We start from the raw sequence: 20975 nt of genomic DNA, 5'->3' as shown, positions 1-20975 counted from the left end.
CCTGTTTGTATCTTGATTTTGGGGTGAGAGGTAGGCATGTCCCAGCCCAATGAAAAGGATACTGTGCACACCCAGCCCAGACAGGAGGATGTCACATTCGATAGGTGCCCAGCTGAAGGGTCAGGGCTGGTCATACCGTAATGTGCATCCAGGTGAATACAGATAGAGGCACAGTTAATTTATCTGGGTTAAATACCTCTTTTGAGTCATAGTTTGGATGGTTCCTACCTAAATTCTCTTCTATCTGATGAATAAAAGGCAAGAACTTTCTCACTTCTGCCCCAGCCTGTGTTATTATTGTATTAATAAAATCTGAGTGTTCATGTTGCCACCACAGTTAATGACTGAAAGGAAGGTCATGCTTACGTAATACTACTAAGGAATTTTTGTAAAAATTATTTAAAGACATTTTTTAAAAAGCCTGTGATGAGAGTTAAGTTCAGCAAACCCATGTTTCTGTCCAAAACAGTAGTAAGTCTTCTATAACCATATCTAGCAGCCAGAAACTGTAACTCTCATTGTGTTGATCTTTTGATAACTTAGCAGACAAATCTATGCAGTTGCTGTAGACTGTATGAGCAGAGAGAACTGTCACTTGGACCTGGCAAACCTCAGGAGCAATGAGGCTTTGGTAGGAAACTTAAAATCTGTAGATTGGTGTTATTTATAAAGTTGTGTTCCAGAAGTGGACATACATTGAGTTATACAGTTTGTAAATGCTGTTCAGGAGTGGACCTCCATCTCTGACAAGCACTATTCGCCTGTCATCTACTCCACTTTCTGCTGTATAGTGCTGGGGAAGAGACCTGTTCTGATGATAAGAGTAGGTGATCTGCACAAAAGGGCCTTTTGTATCCTGTCTGTTAATTCAGATTGTCATGCATCACTGTAATATGCTTTAGATTTATGCTGAATGACAAGAAGAATTTCAGATGTGTTGTTTGATATACTACGACTACACTTAGGCAAAGCTGCCAAAATATAGCAGCACTGTTCCAGACATTCTTTTACAGACATTTTGTTACATACGAGTATTTTCCCTAGCAGAGTACTAGAAGTAGAATGGAGAAATAAATGCATACAATTGTCTGTTATTTCAGTGCTGCAAATCACTTTGTTATAATTAAGATACACTCTTTTTACAAGTATAACATTAATATTTCAACAGAAATATTTTATTGATTCTCTAGCTCTTCATGTATGTGAATTGACAGGACTCTGTCTTTTTACCAGGTACCAGAACAACTACTAGATTGTACTAGAGAGCGGTTGTACTCTCATTGTACTGGAGAGGAGGACTCTTCATATGTAGATAGCAACTGCTTTGATCTAACTAACGGAAGGCAGTCTTTGTGCTTGCAGCTTGTGTACTTCTTCTGGGCTATAATTCAAATATAGTCCAAATATGTCTGTAAACCTCAGCAGTATGTTTAGCACACGTGTTACTGCCAGTTCTACATCATTTCAGTTTCCAAAATGCAAAGGAGATGTGTAATACCAAAAGAAGGAACAATTCTCTCCTTATTTCCTTACAATTTCTGTAAAAAAATAAGTTGTAAAAAAAGCAAATGTTTTCTCTGCATGGAATTCACACCAGAAGGGCCAACACAACCTTTTATCTGTTATTTAGGCATTGCATCAAGGCTCTAGGAGATTCATAGAAGTTTATGCAGGCCTCTGCAAATGAATTTTCTTCCTCTTTGTCTGAAATACTGGTTACAATAAAGATGAATGATTATTAATATTTGCTTTATTGTTAGGTGTAGTGACACTAATATCTGTGACTCAGTGCTCTAACTGCATATTTATTTTTGGCTTGAAGCTTCATTGGCAAACTTAGCTATAATGCTCACATCATTTTCTTAAATGCCTGAATAAATAATGTGTGTGTTTTATTAAATACAAAATCAAAATAAAAATGACGATAGGCATGTAACATGGCATTTACGTCTTACATACTAGTTTAGGGCTGGGTAGAAATATTAAAGCATTAAGATGATTGTGGTTCAAGTACTTTGAGTAATATTTAATCCAGTGGCCTGTCTCTGAATTCCTCTTGATAATTGAATTATTTTCATAGGAATAATACTTTATGATAAGTCAATGAAGTAGGTGCCATGATCTTCAAGAGATCTTCATAAAAGCTGTGTTTACAGATGTTCCTTAAACAATAAATATGATTCTCCTAAGAGAAATTTCCAAGAGGGTAATAATATCTAGAGCTGGCAGTTTAGATGTATATTCCAAAAGCTTAAAGGCTCAATTACTCCATAGAAAGAACTGCAGAGATTAACCAAATTGCATAACAAAAAATGCTTAAATAATTTCAAATCCATCATAACAAGAAACTGAAATCTGTTATATAAGATGCTTGGAAAGAAAGGGAATATGTGCATAATACCTGTGTACAATATCTAGCACAAGGGATACTCAGTTCTGTTTGGCCTGTTTCAACCTGATTAAAACAGGATGAATCAGTAATACAATAAAATAGTCATTATTCTAGTTCTGTGAAGTGTGTACAGGAATAAAAAGAAAAGATATTAGATCATTTTCTTCTCCTTTATCTGTTTTTCTGAGTTTTGTTTTTCACTTTTTCCACAAAATAAGCCTTTATCACCTGACATAAGTAAGATAAAAGATTTGCTGAAATACAAACATTTCAGTGAGACAAATTGGTTAACTTGCCATGTATCAAGGCATTTTATAATTCATTTTTCTTAGCTACTCTAGTTACATCCTCAAATTGTCCTTTTACTTAAAAGAAATCATATTAACAATGCATTTAACTAAAATTAAATAATGTTTGTCATTAGCAGGCTACTGAGGTTATTACAGTTCTGTAACTCTCAGTGAATCTCTAACCAGAAGTTTAAAAAATGCTCTAAGTAATGTTCATTAATTGATTTGGTAATTAATGAAGTGTGTAAAAAGGACATGGTTCCTTGAACAATCAGATTAAATAAATATACCCTTTAAAGTAAAACTTTAAATTCATTCTGAGTAAGTCATGATTTTTTGTTGTTTCCTTGTAATAGTTTTAGGTCTATGAAAGCCAGGTATTGTCAGATTGCCTTGGTGTTTTTTGAATATAACTGCTTCTCCAGAGAAGAAAAATGCAGGCTGAACCTACTTAGACTCCAGTGAACTGCCCATGTACAATGATGGGCTTTATGTTCTGTGGAATGCTGAATTAATGCAGCCATTTCAGTGCTAGTACTCTTAGTTAACTTCTGTCTGCAGCTGGGCTGTAATAATTATACACTGAATAACTGACCTCCTGCAGGCTTTGTGCTGTTTCTTATACCTGCTCCGTTAACTTACAGGCCATGAGATTAGCTCTTTTGGAAAAAATAGTCCACATATGTGGCCCATAAGTGGTGGAGAGTTTATCACATTGATAATCCATTTAAATTGTTACTGTTCTCACTTCAAATTTGTGACTTATTTTCAGTTTGAAGTGTTAATTGCATCTGTAAGATGTGGCACCTTACTATTCCTTTTTATAGTGGATTTTAAAAAATCAAGGTGGTGGAATTCCTATGCCTTGTATTGTAGGATGTATTTTAGGCTTTTATATGTTTTTATTGTGCCCTCTCTGGTTTTCATTGTCAATTTTAAATTGTAGGTGTTCAAACTTGGGTATGTTATTATAGGAGAGATCTCAGTAACAACCTGTACAGAACTTCAGGAGAGCCTTTAAAAGCAGTCTATCTAGGCAGCAACAGAAGAAATTCCTTTGGGCAAGCACAAGCTTTATTCTTCCAGTGGTTTTCTATATCCACATTTACCCTGTGGTTATGAAGGTGTCCTGGCATTCAATACCTGAAGAATTTTTTGGCCCTACAAGGCTCCCTAGAATTGGCAGGTTTTTCATTTCCTTACATCTTCCATTGGTGAGGCCTTTGCTCTGCTGATGATGTGAATGGCCTCATCAAAGGGGCAACATCACATGGGTTAAATGAAATGCATAATTCCTTGGCTCTGGACACTTGGCTTCTTGCTTAGTAGTCAAAAGGAATAGCTTCCAGTACAGCTGCTCCAGACAGTGTTTGTAAGCACTGAAGCAAGGCCCTGTGTCTATGCATGTCAGTCACTCAGCTGCTAGTTCCCAGTTATCCCAAGTGTTTCCATCTGGGGCCAAAAAAATTGTCTCCTTTCCTATTTCCTTCTTTATGCTTCAACAATATCTTCAAGCTAACTTTTCCAGGCCAGTGTATGAGAATGCTTGTTTATATTTCAGGGTGCACAACACATCTTTTAACTCTTCTCAAGAGTATTGAACTCAGAGCAGTTCTCAAAGATTTGTTGACTACGCACAGCCTTGTCAGCACCTTTGAGCCTTCCTCCAAACTGTATATTATTGCATCTGAACAAAAGAAAACAGTACTAGTGCCAGATCAACACATTAGGGTTCAGAACTAACAAGCATCATTTGCTCTCTATGAGCATCTCATCTTCAAGCTGTTGGCTCACTGTTGTAATCTAGTATGTTTTCTGTATGCTATCCAATTTTTCCGCATGCATTTTAATTTGTGGCTAACAGACTTGGACCTTCTAATGAGTCACCAGTGATCTGTGCAAAGGCAGCCACCTAGTCAAGTCCAAAGAGCACTGTGCAGAACTTCATGAGTTTATCATAGCTGAGTAGGTTGGCAATGGTACAAAGTCACAGTAGGCAAGTACAAGAAATTTTAATGCATGTTAGAGAAAATAAATTTAGCTAACCAGACAGGTTGTGATGAGTTGCACTTGTGAAGTGCTCAGATACTAAAATAATAGACTGGAAAATTATCTTAGGCAGGAGTATGATAAACTCAAAAAGTTATTGGCCTGACTCTGTTTGTAGCATGTGCAATGTTTCAGTAAAGTAAACATTAAAAACCTGATACTTAATTTTCTCAACTATGACTTATGCAGAATAATTCAGTAAACTTCAACTAGATAAGAAATTTAACTTGCCTGTGTTGTTCACTATGACATCATTCAGGATTAAGAAAAGATTGTAGTAATACTATTGTAGCCGTCATTACCTAAAGATAGAAACAGGTCGAGATTGATAGAAGTTAATGTGTGTACATATATTTGATTAAACAAATATATGATTGTTTGAAATATATGAAAAAAATATATTGATTAGGCAAACTGCTAGAGTGTGAAAAAAACAAAGTTTGGAGAGTCAAAAAGTCTTTTCAGTTCTGAAAAGCAGTAGCTGTCATGAATAAACATGACCTCAGAACAACCTTTGATAACTCGGAGAGGGAAAGAGAATTAGAGTGTCAAGGAGCATATCTTCTCTGAGAAGCAGGAAGATAGGTAATTTATTTTCTGTGGAACATGGAAGAGGCTAACTAGAGGTTAGAGTGTAAATATCTGTTGAGGATATTCTGATTTTCACTTTCATTGTTTATAGCATTCATTTATTGTTGTCTCTTCAGAGCCCCACATACAAAAAGTATAGGTGTCCTATCAGCAGTTGCCTGAGAAGCCTTGGTCTGCAAAGCACTGAATCACAGAAAATGAACAGCTCCACTGCCTAAGCTACTTCTAAATGGTACAGAATTAAAAAAAACCAAACTAACCAACCTACCAACCACTGTTAGCTTTAAACAAAAGTTCTCTAGAAGAATGAAGAAAATGTCCTTCAGTTGTTTCCCCTTGAGCAACTGATCCAACCCAAATGCAGCATAGAGGGTCTGAACAGAGGACATGGCAGTAGGTAGCTCCAGAGAGCTGCTTAGGCTGCTTTGATCTGCTTTGAAGTTTTTGGCTTGCATTTGTTTTTTTCTGAAATGTTGTATGGGGAGAAATTTAGAATGCAGGAGGTTCAGACTGAATTATTGATTTGTACAGATCTTTAAGCCATGGGTATTGGCATCTCTGCCCTACTATGATTTATATGTTTCAAGCTTAGTTTAAGATGGCCTTTGCATTCATCATACCAGTCAACCAAAATAGAGTGTTCAAAGGCATACAAACCCTGCTGGAACTTATGGCCTGATTTGGAAGAACTTCTGCTAGTTTAGCTAGTAAAGATTTTTGGTAGGGTTTTTCCTCCATTTTAAAATTGGACTTGGATTTGTTTTCTGAGTTTGCTTTTGAAACTCCATAAAAAGTCACCAATTTGGTCTGCAGAAATTAGGCTAGATAAATTCTGTTCAAGGCAACAAAGCACCTACAGACTTTCCCATAGCAATGGCACTCATTTCAGTCTCTCTACTCAATCTAGGTGTCAATTTTTATGAAATTTCAGGAAGCCAGTATGTCTGAGGTCACAACCCTTGAGTCAGATTTGGTTACAATTGACTAACGGGTTCAGAAGCTGTTGTGGGATGACCTGACAGATGGATAGACGTGGCTTTCCCGTAAGCTGCATTTCTGTTGGAAATCAGGCTAAACCCACCAATTTTTTTTTCCCCAGCAGCTACCAAGAAGTATTAATTTATTTTTGATCCATTTCTGTACAAAACAGGGTCTATATTCATTCTTTCAAACTTTTTCAGAGCTGGGGTGTATGATTCTGATTATATAGCATAACTGAAGGCTTGAAGTCTATTTTAGAGCTGCAAATTATTGTAGATTTATTTATGTACAGCTTACGAATAGCATGGAACAGATTACCAAGAGGCAGTTTCCAAGAGAACAAAGGAGAATATGCATACTGCACTCTTTCAAAATGTGAGGTATGTGAATGTGCAGCAAATCAGGTCTTCCTCCTGGTTAGTAAGGGTGAAAATGTGGCTCCTTGAGCCTCCCACACCAGTGTTCCCCTTTTGAGGTACTGTTTGAGGTACTGTTTATGTAAGAGAACAGTGAAGGAGTTGCCTCTGCAAAGAGACTACAGTTTTATCCACCTTTACATTAAGCATACAAGGACAGAAAGAACTTTTTTCCCCTCCTAACCAGTCTGTGTAACATCTAATGGAATATGTATTCTGATCACCACATATGTCAGTATCATTTAGTATGGAATTACTGAAAAAGATTATCATTGTCCAGTGGAGCATGTAGTCACTGTTAGGCTACATGTGCAGTCTGGAATGGGATCCAGTTTTATGGCAAGGATGAATAACCTTTCTCATTTTAAGAGAACTTTTGGATGTATTTGGTGGGCCACACACAAATACTGCATCTGTCTTGTTTCCCCAGTCTCCATTCCACAGGGTTCTCCATCACTCTTACATGATTTTCTCACTGTCTTGTGCTATTTAATGCCCAGCCATTTCACAGTGCACATTACTACTCAGGCCAGCATCTCACACTGCTAGGTGTTTCTCTAGTGCTCCATACTGCACAGCACTGTGCTGCTTAGCACTTCCCATCCCAGACTATACAGATTATTTCTCATTCTTAGTACCACAACCCTGCAAAGCACTCCCCTGAAAATGGCATGTCCATGCTGAATGGCTTATCACTGACTCTGCTTTCACATTAATTTAGTTTAGATGGGCAAAGAGAGTCCATGGCATTCTTCTATTTTAACTCTTGGTTAGTAGAAGAATGTAGCCCTATGAGACATTTAGATTCTTCTTCTGCTGTCATTTCAGGGCAATTTATTGGCACAATTATTATGCATTATGCCAACTACTAATTAACTTGGAGTTGTGTTTGCATTGACAAAGCATGGACAGGTATTCTTAAGCTTTCATTCTTCTGTTTAAGAAGTGAAATATATGGAAAACTTTAATATTTACTTAAGTTCAAGGCTGTTTAAAAAATTCCACTTTTGATCATTAATTTTTGCAGGGTTAATATTTCTATGAAATACAGTTTTATGTATTTTTTCCAAGTTTTATTTCAGGCAATTAACTTTGCAAGATAATCACATGAAGTATAAAACTGGTTTTTTTCTTGGTCATCATTCCCTTTAACTGTGGACATTTTTGAGCTTACAAAGCATTCTAAATTGGTCAGTTTAAAATGAAGAGTTTGCAAGCTTTTTTTTATAGTTTGGCATCTTGGGGCAAATCTTATCTGTGCTTTATTTAGTTCTATCACTGTTCTGATCATACTCACAGATTTAACTCTGAACCTCCTTTTACTAGTAGCATACATATAGAATCTTTTCTGCGTCCACTAGTTCTAGGTCTTTCACATGATTACAGGTAAATCTTACATTAGATATCATGTTATTCATTGGTGCATGTGTTCTCTCTGAATGTGGGACTGAATCAAATACTTTCATGTAGTCCAGCCAAACTGTGTTAGACTCCTTGTTAGTTAACATTTTTTATAGGCTTTTCAAGCAGAAGTTGATCCTCTGTTCCTCTCTTTTTTGTTGTTAACATCCTTCTGCTGTCCAGCCAGTGAAATATCAGGGATTACCATCAGGTGATACAGTCAGCATTAGCAGTTCCCAAGTGACTTGCAAAGATGGAAACTTCTGAAGGCTCTTCCTTCTTTCATTTCTTAGGAGTAATAGTTTTGCTTTCAAGGTCTTCCTGTTAGTATTTGGCAATCTTTTACTGCCATCACTGTCCTTAATGTCTACATGGCCTTTCTCAATTTTGTCTGTACTATAATTCTGCAAGAGCAACACTCTGGTTTATGCTTGTAAAGCTCTCAAACACCGAAGCTCTGGCTCTAGTTGGAACATAGAGGCACTGCTTAATTGCAAAGGAAAAATAATGCCTGTTTAAATTATTGTGCATTAGATTCTTGCATAAGGAAGTGCTCTGATTTTAGCTTTGCAGTACTAAGTGATGCTGTGTGCCTGGATAGGCCTTTTGAGAAGGGATGCAAAGCTGTAGAAAAGACAGCTCTTCCTCTGATCCACTGAGCAAATTACTCTTAACTAGAGTCTAGTTTGCACATTAGAATGATTTTCATCTTCTTTCTAATTGCAGTTGGCTCTGAGATTCTCCTGTCTGTGCACCTTACTGTGATTACAAACCTGTCTCAGAACCAACCATTACCCTTGAGTCCTCAACCATTTTGCCTCTAGCACCCTCATTTACTTAATTGGCTCATGCAAGATGTTTAACTTGAGCCAACGAGACAGGCAGGTTGTCTATACACGTTGTATATTTCCTTTCTGATCAGTGCTCATCAAAACCAGTCAGCAAAAGCTTGCTTTCCCCCTCCCCCTCCATCTTTTGGTTTTGTGCTAGCTTTTAGTTATGATTTTGTCCTGACATAGAATCATTTAGGTTGGAAAAGACCTTTAAGATCATTGAGTCCAACCACTAACCTAACGCTGCCAAGTCCACATGGCTGGGTTGGAGGCGATTGTTAGTGTCACAATGTATTAGTGTTTCCTAATTTCTGCTGAAGTCATCTCTGTCATGTATTAAGTTCAGACTACTTTCCTCACTTTCTGTGACAAATATTTTCCACTTTTTGTCAAAGAAATGGTATTATGAGGCTTCCTTCATTATAAAATTACCTAATTGTAATCAACTCTCAATTACTTTTTGCCATTCTGTTCCGGTACGGGTTGTCTGTGCTGTAAGTGTAGAGACAGTCTAGGTTAAACAGTGTTATTGATTAGTTGTAATACAGTGCTTCTCTAACACTCTTTCCTGCAGCATGGAGCTAGAAATAATAATCCCAGTTGTTACTGTCTGGGACTAGCTTCTGTAGATGCTAGAAGCTAGTCCCAGCCAGACCTACACTGGCTGCTTGTCAGTACAGTCTAGTTGCCTCTGCAGTAAATTTCAGTACACACTGAAGTTTTCTGGGCGCATCTCAAGTATGGCATGGAGAAAATCAAGCTAGAGTTGTAAGTGCTGAGGTAAGTGCTACAAGACACACACAGTTATTGGTGCTTAGGGTTGCACAAAGGCTTACGTGTAGACACAGTGCTAAACCTGAACTGTCTCCATGCATTTGTGTCATAGCAGGCCAGAATTTATAAGCCCTCCTGGCACCTGGTATTCTGGAAAGTGTGATGCAAAGGCTGAGCTGGACTGGCAGGACAAGTGCTTATCCAGAACTGATAAATTATGGGTAAATACTTCTGCTCTGTATTTTTAAATGCATTCCACAGTACCCATACTGTTAGGGCTTATTCATTATTTGCAGTGTTCAGTATCCCAGGTAGAAGAGGATTGCCTATAAGGAGAGACAAAAAAAGTCCAAACCAGTAAACCGTACATGTAATCATCTCTGAAACAGATTTAGAGACTCCCATCTCTACAGTAGGCACAAAATAACAATTGTCATTAGTATTTGGTATACCAGTATCAGGCAGTGGTTGTCTGCCATGGCCTATGAGTGTCAAAAGCGGCCTGTGTAATATACAGCTAGTGGGTATGCAAATTAGATGCAAATCAAGCAGTCGCTCTAGCACAGTGTAGTGTTTATTGGGTAGAAATTAATCAACGGGTGTGCTTAATGTCAATAACAGATGTCTGGAAGGACTTGGAGGACTAGCATTGCAGGACTAGCAAAGAGGTAGCTACAGAGCAGTGGTTGAGCAAGGGGCCTGAGGGTACTAAGTATGGATACCGATGCTTGCAAGAAGTCACTGATACTACAAGGCAGCTTAGAATTAAGACACTTAAACTGAGATCATTAGGCAAGGACTGGGAGTTTAGAGCAAGGGGCATGAGAGAAGAGTTTTGACATCCTGCAGCATCTGACACAATTCTCTGTCTTGGTTCTTTGCTCTTGGATATTGGACTATGTTGGGCTCTGTTAGCTGTGAAACAGAGAGGATGGATAGAGGAGCTAGAGCAAAGTCAATGTCTCTTGTGTCGCTCCCATGGAGATGAAAAAAAATATTTTTTTCTTTAAGCCAGAAACCCTGGATGCCATTAGTATAAGATCTTCAGATTACATGGAAAGGTTTAGTCATCTTACAAGAGCAAAGCAGGAACTTGGCAGTATACACAAGTTGTTACACTCATATGGCATGTACACCATTTGAGAAGTTCAACTATGTCCCCCTACAAATATATCAATGCAAAAAAAATTTGGAGCATACGTGCTGGCAAAAACAAGCAGTAGTCAAAGATGTTAGGGATTCCTAGACTTTCTACCCTAAGGTTTAGATTCTGCATTGTGGTTGTGGCTTCTTTCAAACTGTGAATCATTACTCTTGCTGAAACCTGCCCTTCACAAATTACCTTTCAAAAGCGGAACAATCCACAGGTTATTTTTAGAGATTTTTGTTTTGTTTTGCCCTTCTTGGCAAAGGAACCACATATTTGGTAATAAAGTTACAAATAAATTGTTAAAATTCATTTTAAAAGAAGAAATCTGATCATAGTACAGTTTTACTCAGCCTTTTTGGTTTTGTTATTTCCTTCTTTTACTGTCTTATATGATTTTTGTTCTCCTTTCCCACAGAGTGCTTGTTGTGACATTCCTGTCTTATCACTATGTTTCATCATCTCGTTAAAAGTAACCTGTATTAAAAATTAAGACTATCACCAGTGTGTACCAACTTCTTAAGAGTTATTTAAAGTCACTTTCCTGCCAACTGGTTTAACCAAAATAGTTATGAGCTGAGCTGTGAAAAGATGTTTTCTTTTTCTTTTTCTTCTTGCAGACTGCAAGTGATAACCTGCATACAGATGATGAGTGTGAACTCAGAGGAGATAAAGAAAGCTATCTCTGTGCAGTGTGCCTGGATGTTTATTTCAATCCTTACATGTGCTATCCATGCCACCATATCTTTTGTGAACCTTGCTTAAGGATGCTTGCCAAAGACAATCCAGCCAGCACTCCATGTCCACTGTGTCGCGCTACAATTGCCAGAGTCTTTTTCCAAACAGGTATAAAAATGAAAGTTTTTTACAATACAGGAAGGAAAGCTACAAATATTTTTCTGAATTTCTGCCCTGAATAAATATGTAGTTAAAAGTATAGTAAAACCCTGCTAACCAAATATAATCATAAAAAGAAGAAAGAAAGAAACAGTAATAGGAAATGGGCCACATCCAAAATGCATGCAGAGCAAAATTTGGTAATGTTACTCCACTGTGAGGTTTTCTTTGCATTTAACTCTTCCTAGGACTGTTCCACACAGGCTTTTTTCAGTGGCAAGAAACTATTCTGGATGCATATTTTAAAACTTTCTGATTTTTCAAGTGAGGTTCTGATATTTTGCATTTCTTTGGTTTCCCCTTGCTAAATAATCACAAACTCCAACCATAATAAACATTTTCTCAAAATATCCTACCAGAAGAGCATTTTTAGAATTACTAACTTAATGACACACACAAAAAAAAGTTCTTTTCTTGGGTTTATGGCTTTAATTTATCTATAAGTGAAAATAAAGGGTGGCAGAACTATAGAATCCTCCTAACTAATCGTGTTTTTAAATTCTCCCTTCCTGCCTCTTACACTCTCATCTCTAGTGTTCCTGACTTTTAGCAGTTGGAAAACATGGTGGGTAAGGGCTTTTTGATGTCAGAATGGGTTCAGGGATAGAAGAGGGTAAGTAGTGCTGTAGATGGGATACCTGCAACAGCATGAGTCAGTCTTTTACACCTGGAGCTTAATAAGGTAAATTCAAGCACCATGGATAAAATTGCACCATGATATCTGGAGCTAGGCCCTTTACAGCACTTAAAACTGTGTGTAGACGGGTCACAAAGTAATGGAAATGACTCAGCCATGCAGGAGTGTTTGTTTATTTTTGCGAGCTGCAGAGATCTTGCAGCGATCCTTTTTAAACTGGGAGAGTGCTGTGATGATGACAGGTTGGGGATGCAGATTAAAGTATGATTTCACATTGATCTGCAGAGCTGCCCAGCTTCTATTTCTGATTGTGCACAGACTCTTCCTCTGCATAGGCACAACTTTGTATAATTTGATGGCAGACCAGGAGCTAAATAAGAACTCATTTGGGTGGGAAGAAGATATTTTTCAGACAAACTAACTGCCCCAGGATGGTTCACTGGGGAGCTGCTGGTGGCCAGGGATAGGGACTGACTATGTCAGCACTACAGCAGTGAAAATGAATGGAAAGCTACAGCCTGAGCACTCTCAGCACCCTGCCTGGCTGGTGTATAGAGGTTTCAAGCTGTTTTCATTTCATTTGCTTTATGTTTGATGCTCCTTTGGATTTGATGTACAGACGAAGTGTGTTTCACCAATAGAGAATTACTTTTAGTTGGTTTAGGGCTGTTTAAATTTTTAAAAAGCTGTGTAGGATTAGCTGCAGTAAAATACTACTGGGCGAGCACAAAGAGAGACTACAGATGCTTGCTAAAATGTATTTGCAAAACTTTTCAACACATTTAAAGTACTGTCATTTAAGTGAAATATTACCAGGATTATTTCTAGCCTTTGCATACTTAACATACAATGTGTAAAAATACCTGATGGGAGGGAATGAAGAAGAGGGAGCCGGACTGTTCTCAGTGGTGCCCACTGACAGGACAAGAGGCAGTGGGCACATGAAATCCCATCTGAACACAAGAAAACACTTTTTTTCCTGTAAGGGTGGCCAAACAGGTTGCCCAGAGGGGCTGTAGAGTGTCTGTCTGTGGAGACACTCATAACGCAACAAGACACGCTCCTGGGCAACCTGCTGTAGCTGACCCTCCTTAGGCAGTCTGGGTTGGACTAGTTGATCTCAAGACATCCCTTCCAACCTAACCCATCCTGTGAAAATATTAAAAAGATATGTAGTTTTTTTGAGGAAAAGGATTTCTGTGGCCAAAGAGTAAATACAGTGTCATAAATGTGTAAATAGAGGATGTACTGTAAATAGAGAGCCATAACAGTATATGAGATGTGTTTAGTGTTAACAACTTCAGATGAGAGAAATCCATATGGCCTTACAGCAGCTATTTGTATTTTGCTCTTCAGTATATAGCAATATATGCTTGACTTAGCAGTACGTTTGAAAATAGATACACTAAATTTACTTTGTTTTCTTATACTTAAGAAAAATAATTTTTAATTTCCCAGTGCATAACATATTAAGCAGCTTTTAAATCAACCAAGAAATATTGATGATGATATAATATCCTTAGAGAATATAGTAAAATCAGCACATTAAGGAAGGTGGATGGTGCCAGACCAATGTAAAGGGTAGTAAATATTTTTTTTACTCAGGAGATTTATTAAGCCTTTTAAAACTTATGCTGAAGTCACTGCTGTTATAGGTTTGTGCAGCCAGCAAAGCACAGTTGCTAGTCTTCTTTACATATTTCTCTAATGCTACAGCTGGGATGTCTTATTTCCCTCACTAATTTATTCTGGATATTTTCTGCAGCTTTCCTTTTGTATAACTGCATTTTATTTTACAAGGATATCTCAAAAAGAAAACATTTCAGGATATATTCAGAAGTTCACTTTTTAGCTTGTACAGTTTCACAAACTGAACATAACTGCAGCAGAAGGATGCATGTAACATGTCAAAAAAAGAGGAAGGCTAACAGGTCAATTATCCACCAATTATGAAGAAAAAGAGTGCTTAACCCAGAGCTACAAAGCCACATCTGACCCACTGGCCTGTTGCCTTGATCAAGTGAGCCTTTTCCACTGGTTCCCTTGAGAATGAGTTCCAGTCCAGATAGGTTGCTCTGGTGGTGTCTGCCATGCATTCCCGTCTTTCTCAAAGGCTTTCTTAAAAGCCCTTCTCCCATCAGGGTAAACTCACATCTGGTCAGATGATAGGGTGCCCAGGATACACCTAAGACAATAGCTTTTGATCTGATTGCAGCAACCCAGTTCAGGTAACTCTGTCTTTTAAATGCCTGTCCTATCAGGGGAAAGAGTGAGCCAGGGATTGGCTTCTACACTTCCATTCATACAAAGTTTCATTTATGTTGTTTCAAAGAAGGGCCAGATCTGGCACTCCTGTACAATAAATCTACCACTTTGGAGAAACACAGATTCAGTGTAGTAGTTGTGCACAGGAGGTCCAGGCCCGTGGCAGGGAAAGGGTCACGTACTCACAGAAAGACAGGTGGCCTGGTCAGCCTGAAAGGATCTTTCATTAAAAGCCTAACCAAGCAACCTTCTAAAAGTGACTAAGAGTTGTCACCACTGCCTTTTCTGAAAAACAGGAATTAGGTGCCTCACCAGAGGTTTCAGTGTTTAAATTTGGACAATAAAGTTGAAAGAACTGAGTCAATTTGTATGGCCTGTAGAAGGAAACTGAAATACTCTCTGTTGATGCTGTGAGAGGCAAGCAGAGTCTCATCAGAGGCTATTTCTCTGAATCCAAATAGTACTTAATCGAAATATGTTTGGTAGCATATAAAGCTCTTATATAAAAATGAAAAACTGCTAGTGAAAAATACACAGATTGTTCCTTTTACTTTTAGGAGAGAAAATGGCCTCTTTCCCTTCAGTGACAGAGGTTTATGGGTGCAGTAGTGCACCTAACATAATGAGGTAGAAGGATTTAGAGATTTCTGTACTCTGCATGTGTTGTGTAGCCTTATTCCACCTGCGTTCTGACATGGTGAAATACAAGATAATTTTTAGAATAAGACCAGCATGTATTTTTTGCTTGAAATCTGCTAATGCCTTCCTCTTACATAGAAAAAACTACTGCAATGAAAGGACATTTGGAATTTTTTCTTCTTTCTATTCACAAAAAGCTAAGCTTTCTCAAATTTGCCAGAGAAAAAGATTTGATCCTTTCATAAAATATTGATTATTGAAAAAGTATATACAGTTGCAGTGAACCAGGTAAAGTAATAATACATAAGCCTTTTCAAAGATCTGTGAAGGGCCTTTTCTTTCTTTCTTCTAAGGTACAGAAGGAATTATGGTAGCAGCTGCTATTACTAATATTTATCTGGAGCTATGGTGGTTTGAAGGGCCAAAAGGGGGGGGGGGGGGGGTTGAAGTTTGCCTCATTAACTAATAGCTTGGCAACTCTGTTATCAGCAGATCATTTCTTTTCTGTGGTAGGAAAATATGGTGATTTTTAAATTGTTTTCCATTGTTGTATTACTATGCATAGGTTAGTTTTAAAGCTGATTTCTTGAGATTAATAAGTTATGTCAACTCTTGCAATGTGTCATTAATCATTCTACAAATGTGTTCTTAATTCCTATTAATCCACATTGTAAAAATCTCCAAAAAAATTTTCAGAATCTTCCCCTCTCCTTGCATTACTGACTGTTACTGAGTGATGGTGTTAAACAAAAAACAATATGAACTGAGAATTAATACCACAGTCAGTTTGATAGATGTAATTTTCATTCATAGAGGTCATCATAATTTCAATAGGATGATTTATTATGTACTTCATTTTGCTAGAATTTGACATCATCTTTCCTAAATGCTTTGTTTCAGAGGAGCAGAATCAAAACAGCATGTTTAAGACTTGTTCTTGCTGTATCTGGAAACGCTTGGGTTTATGTGATTTTAAAACAATTTAAGAGGTGTTATAATCAGAACAAGGATTACATAGTAGATAAGGCATTTTATGTTGTAGTATAAACATATGCAAATTACTGCTATATTTACAGCATTGATCTATACGTCTTTTCTCATTAATTATTGTAGAACTGAACAACTCTACCAAATCTTTTTTCCCTACGGAATATTTGAAGTTAAAAGAAAATTTTCAAAAATCAAATTCTGCAAAATGGCCTCTACCAAGCTGCAAGAAAGCCTTCAGAGTTTTTGAAGGTAAGTTTTTACATTTTTCCTTAAACTTCACTCAGTCTTGCATATAATATTTGAAAATAAGTCTCTAGCTAATACATGCCATAGGAAATCAGAGATGGATGTTTATTGAAGTAGAGTTGAGTTAAATTCTCCAGGGTGACTCATACACAGTGCTCTGAATCTAAAGATAAACTGCAAATTGTAAAAAGACAATTTGTTTGTGTACCTTTTGCATTATCAGGATAATTGTATGTAGTTTCCTGTTTGGAAAAATTTGTGTCTGCATAGTGGGATAAAGAAAATTACTCTGGGAAAAAATTTACTAGTTCTGAGTGTGGTCAATAAAGACCTCTCCAAAAACAATCAGAATCAGTCTTTTGTGAAAGAAGTCATATTAAAAAGTTGGAATAATATCGTATATATTTGTCTGTATTGCTTGTTTTATACATACAAAGTGGAGTAGCGGGTGTGGGTGTTTTTAGCTTTGTTTTCTGCTTATTATAGGAAGAAAGCTTAGTCCTCTTGTTGCTACTTTAACACTTAAACCTTTTCATGGTTATTAACTGGTTGTTAGCTGATAAACATTTAAGTTGGACCACTGAAATGTGGGATTCACTGTTTAACCATGTTTCCCTGTTTTCAGTCTAATGGTCTTTCTTCACCAGGCCTCATCTATGTTTACTTACGTAGTTACTTTCTGTAGTGCTGAGAGAGCTGGCAGATACATTTTTCCTGTTTGTAAGAACAATATAGGTTGCTGCTAAAAGTATGTTGAAAAAATAAAACAGGACAAACTTTTTATATTCCTTTTGTGAGTCTACCCAGGCCCTTCTACAGGTCAAATCTGATACATTCTCATCCTCCACTTATAAAACTGTGTCAGACAAGGTCATGATTTGATACTGAAAATAACAAGAAATGCTCCTACCTATCAAAAATGAGCAGACTAAAGAAGTTTGAGGACTGGTAGATCATTTTGGTATTCCTGTTGGGAGGAAAAACAAAGATGAGTATTTCTTCTCTCTAACAGCAGCTAATGTAGTGCGGATGTTGATGCTGAGCTTATTGGTTTATTTTAATACATTACTTTATGTATGTGACATAGTTCATATACGTTCCATAGTGTCATATGGATTATGTATTTCATAAATATGAGAAGCTACCATGCTGAGCTTTGTACAAAATATAAATAATTGAAAATAAAAGGAAGATCTGGAGACGTCATACAGCTTCAGTATTGTGCTACCTGAAAATTGGGCATACCATTCCACAAAGGTAATTCAGAATGCTGGATTTACCTGTCTCTAAAGGATAGCCTAAAAGTCCCACACTGAATGGGAACATGATTAGATCTAGTCAATAGGAAACCGGAACCACACAGCTGTCCGAAACATTGCCTTCTTAAATACCAGTGTTGCTGCCATGTCACTCTCTTCTGTGCTAGTTCTTTACTGATCTCATCTGTTTAGTGACTTAGTAAAAAGCTATTGACTTCTGCATCAGTCAGGGATTGCAAGATACAGTGTTTTCAATGCCTGCTAGTACCAGTGGAAATTCCCACCACCTCAGTAGGTCACATCTGCCATGTCCTTTTATGTAATCATTCTCTAGAGAAAAGTGTGTGCAATTTCCTACATATTTAAAAAAAAAAAAAAAGAAATGTTGTGAAAGCTTTTAACAATACCTGTCGATACATTTTTGTATCTCTCTGTCTTTAAAATTGGAGTACAACACTTTAAAATCTACTTTCTTGAGTCAAGATTCTTGTTACCATGATTTCAGTTAGATATGCCATAAAGGAAGAATGTTAACAGCTGTGAAAATTTACAGCTATAAAATTACCTCAACTATGTTTTAAGTTCATACTTCTCTGTTTAAAAAGAAGAAAAAAGTGATACTGGTTTTCAAGTTTCTGACGCTGTGATCTACTGAAAAGAGAAACAAGATAGGTGTTACTGAAAATAGAAGGTACAGCATTGATATTAGCTATAAAGAGTAAAGCTGGAGTATAAGAACTCCCTCAGAATAATCCCTATATTGAGCTATTGTTTCCAAGTCCTATTATTCCATCCTTCCTTACTGCACTTTTTCTTTCAGTTAATTTCCTTACTTCCTCATTTCTTTGTTTTAAGTTGTTTGTTGCTTTGTCATACTACTCATGACTGCAGTTGTGGGACCATGCAATGCTTCTTTACCAGAAGGCTTTCCTTTTTTTAGCCAGGATCCATCAGATTCTTCAGTATAGCTTGTGGAATCACAAAAAGCTAATTTGCACACATGCATTTCTCACAAGATGCATTTAGAGTCTACAGTCTTCATAGTAAGTGAATTTTCTGCCTCAAGGAGACACACATTACTAGGAAGTGTTGTCTTTGAGCATCTGTTATGCCTATAGTACACCAAGACAGAAAACACAGAATCCAGGCACTGATGTTTGAATGTGTCTTAGGTCAGCTGCACTGATGGCAACTTTGTCATTTTGCTGATTTGTCAGCACTTGGACCCTAACACTTGCACCCATTTTCCTTCCCCACAAGTCCTTTCAGCTCCAGCAGCTCACTGGTAAGAAACACAAGACTGATTTCTTGATTCCAAGGTTCCATTTTGGGTTCCACAGAGCAGCTGTGCTCCGACTAGCCTTCAAGCCTTCACTTTGGCACTTCACCAAGCAGAAATGAATCTGAAAGAAAAAAAAAAAATGGAAGGGGAACTTTAAAGTACAAAGGTCAGTGCCACAGAGATGTCTTAAGCTTCAGCCCTGTTAGCACTGCCACTCTCTGTCCCTGCTGTTTTGCCAACAGTGTTAGTACAAAGCATTCTGTAAGTATCAATAGCTTTATCTTTTAAGCTGTTTTGCAGAGGCTATTCTTTAGTGACTTCTTCAGAGCCACAGTCCCATTGGAAAAGATATTTCATAGCCTTTTCCCAGTCCTGAAGACTGCATCCAGAGCTAGCCTGTTGTAGGAGAGTGATATACCTCTCAGAAATTATGGTTGCTCAGTCACCTCTGTTGGTTCATCAGTGCATTGAAGGGAATCAAATTCTATCTAATCTGTATGTGTCATCAGGATTGCTTGTTTCCATTTAACAGTGATATTATAAGACTGCTGTACCAGGAATATTGATAGCTATAATTATGCAACAGCAAGGATTGTGATAGAATGGGCATGGCTAAAAAGCATACTGTAGCCTTTCCCCATATATTTCTTGACATGTCCCTGAATGGATGTTAGATTGGCATGTTTAGTTCTGCTTAGGGAACCAAGCGTTCATACTGGCTGGTAAGACGAACTAAGAACGTTTTAGAACTCTTATGCAGCCATGGTCCCCCAGCTGTACTGCAGGGACCCAAATGAACTTGTAGGGGAGTTAGAGGTATTGTGCTTTTCACCCTGCAGCTTACAGATTCCAAAAGTCTTTTAAGAAGGTCGTTTTCTGAAGGTGCTTGAAAAAATGTAGCTGTGTTCAGGATAAGAAGGAAAGGCCTCTCATCCATTAATAGGTTGTTAAAAGATAGCAAACAAAGGATGGAAATAAATGATTCATCTTTCTCATTGGAGGGACATTAGCACTCTGGTCCTAGATGGGTATATGGTACAGTTTGTACTATCTAGCATATTTGTTGCTAGAAATGGAGGTTATAACATTTCCTTGCAGTACTGAAATATTCAGGATGATAAAAATGAAAGCCAAGTGCAAGGAGTGGCATAAGACTGTCATGGTACTGAGTGATCTTCAGTAATGTTTACATTGTTTTCCTTTCATCACAAAAGGAGGTAGTAAACTGGAAGGGTCCAGAGAAGATAAATAAGAATGTCATAAGAATGTCAGTTTTAAATTACTTCCTGATGAGGAATAAGTAAATAGACTAGAATGCTTCAGCCAAAACAAGAGATGACTAAAGAGGGAGAATGATAGATGTAATTAAAATCATGAGAGCCATGGCAGAAGTGAAGGGGCTGCTGTTATTCACCATAATAAAAGAACTAGAGGACATTAAATGAAATTATCATTATCCCAGAGCATGGGTTCAAATTATGGCAGATTCTTGGAAGAAAAATGGAGTAAAGTGTATTAAACTCAAAGATACCACATTTGCCTGCAGAGATCCTTGAACTGCAAGTGCCTGCGAGCTGAGAGAGAATACCAGGAAAGTACTGCAATATGCTTGCCCTGTTCTTAGGTTCTTTCCTCACCATTCACGAATTCCTCATTGTTTGACTGTGTCAGAGAAAGAATGATAGGATAGGAAGACCTTTAGTCTACTCTTAGTATGCCTGTTCTTATGAGATATCCTACAATTTGATGACAGTGGTGTCTTCCATGACAGTTTTAATTTAGGCATCATAAAAGGAGTTCATGTATTTATCAAATAAGATTACATAAATATCTATTATTTGCCCTCTAAAGACAATTGAGAACAATACATAATCCTAGTTAAACCA

The 20975-nt window shown here is 37.4% G+C and overlaps 1 protein-coding gene across 5 annotated transcripts in view; it reads left to right on the top strand.

Annotated features, from left to right (window-relative positions):
• The window catches only part of RNF180 (ring finger protein 180), an 85364-nt gene that overhangs the window by 49015 nt on the left and 15374 nt on the right, over positions 1–20975 (top strand). For all 5 annotated transcript variants that reach the window (XM_030003994.2, XM_030003995.1, XM_030003993.2 and 2 more), the window contains 2 exons: positions 11495–11720; positions 16426–16551. In XM_030003994.2, coding sequence (XP_029859854.1) covers positions 11495–11720; positions 16426–16551 — 352 coding nt within the window. The remainder of the gene's footprint in view (positions 1–11494; positions 11721–16425; positions 16552–20975) is intronic.

This window comes from Aquila chrysaetos, chromosome Z, assembly GCF_900496995.4.
Source record: "Aquila chrysaetos chrysaetos chromosome Z, bAquChr1.4, whole genome shotgun sequence".
Taxonomy (NCBI): Eukaryota; Metazoa; Chordata; class Aves; order Accipitriformes; family Accipitridae; genus Aquila; species Aquila chrysaetos.
The sequence above is the reverse complement of the archived record's forward strand: the minus strand, read 5'-3'. Positions and strand labels throughout refer to the sequence as shown.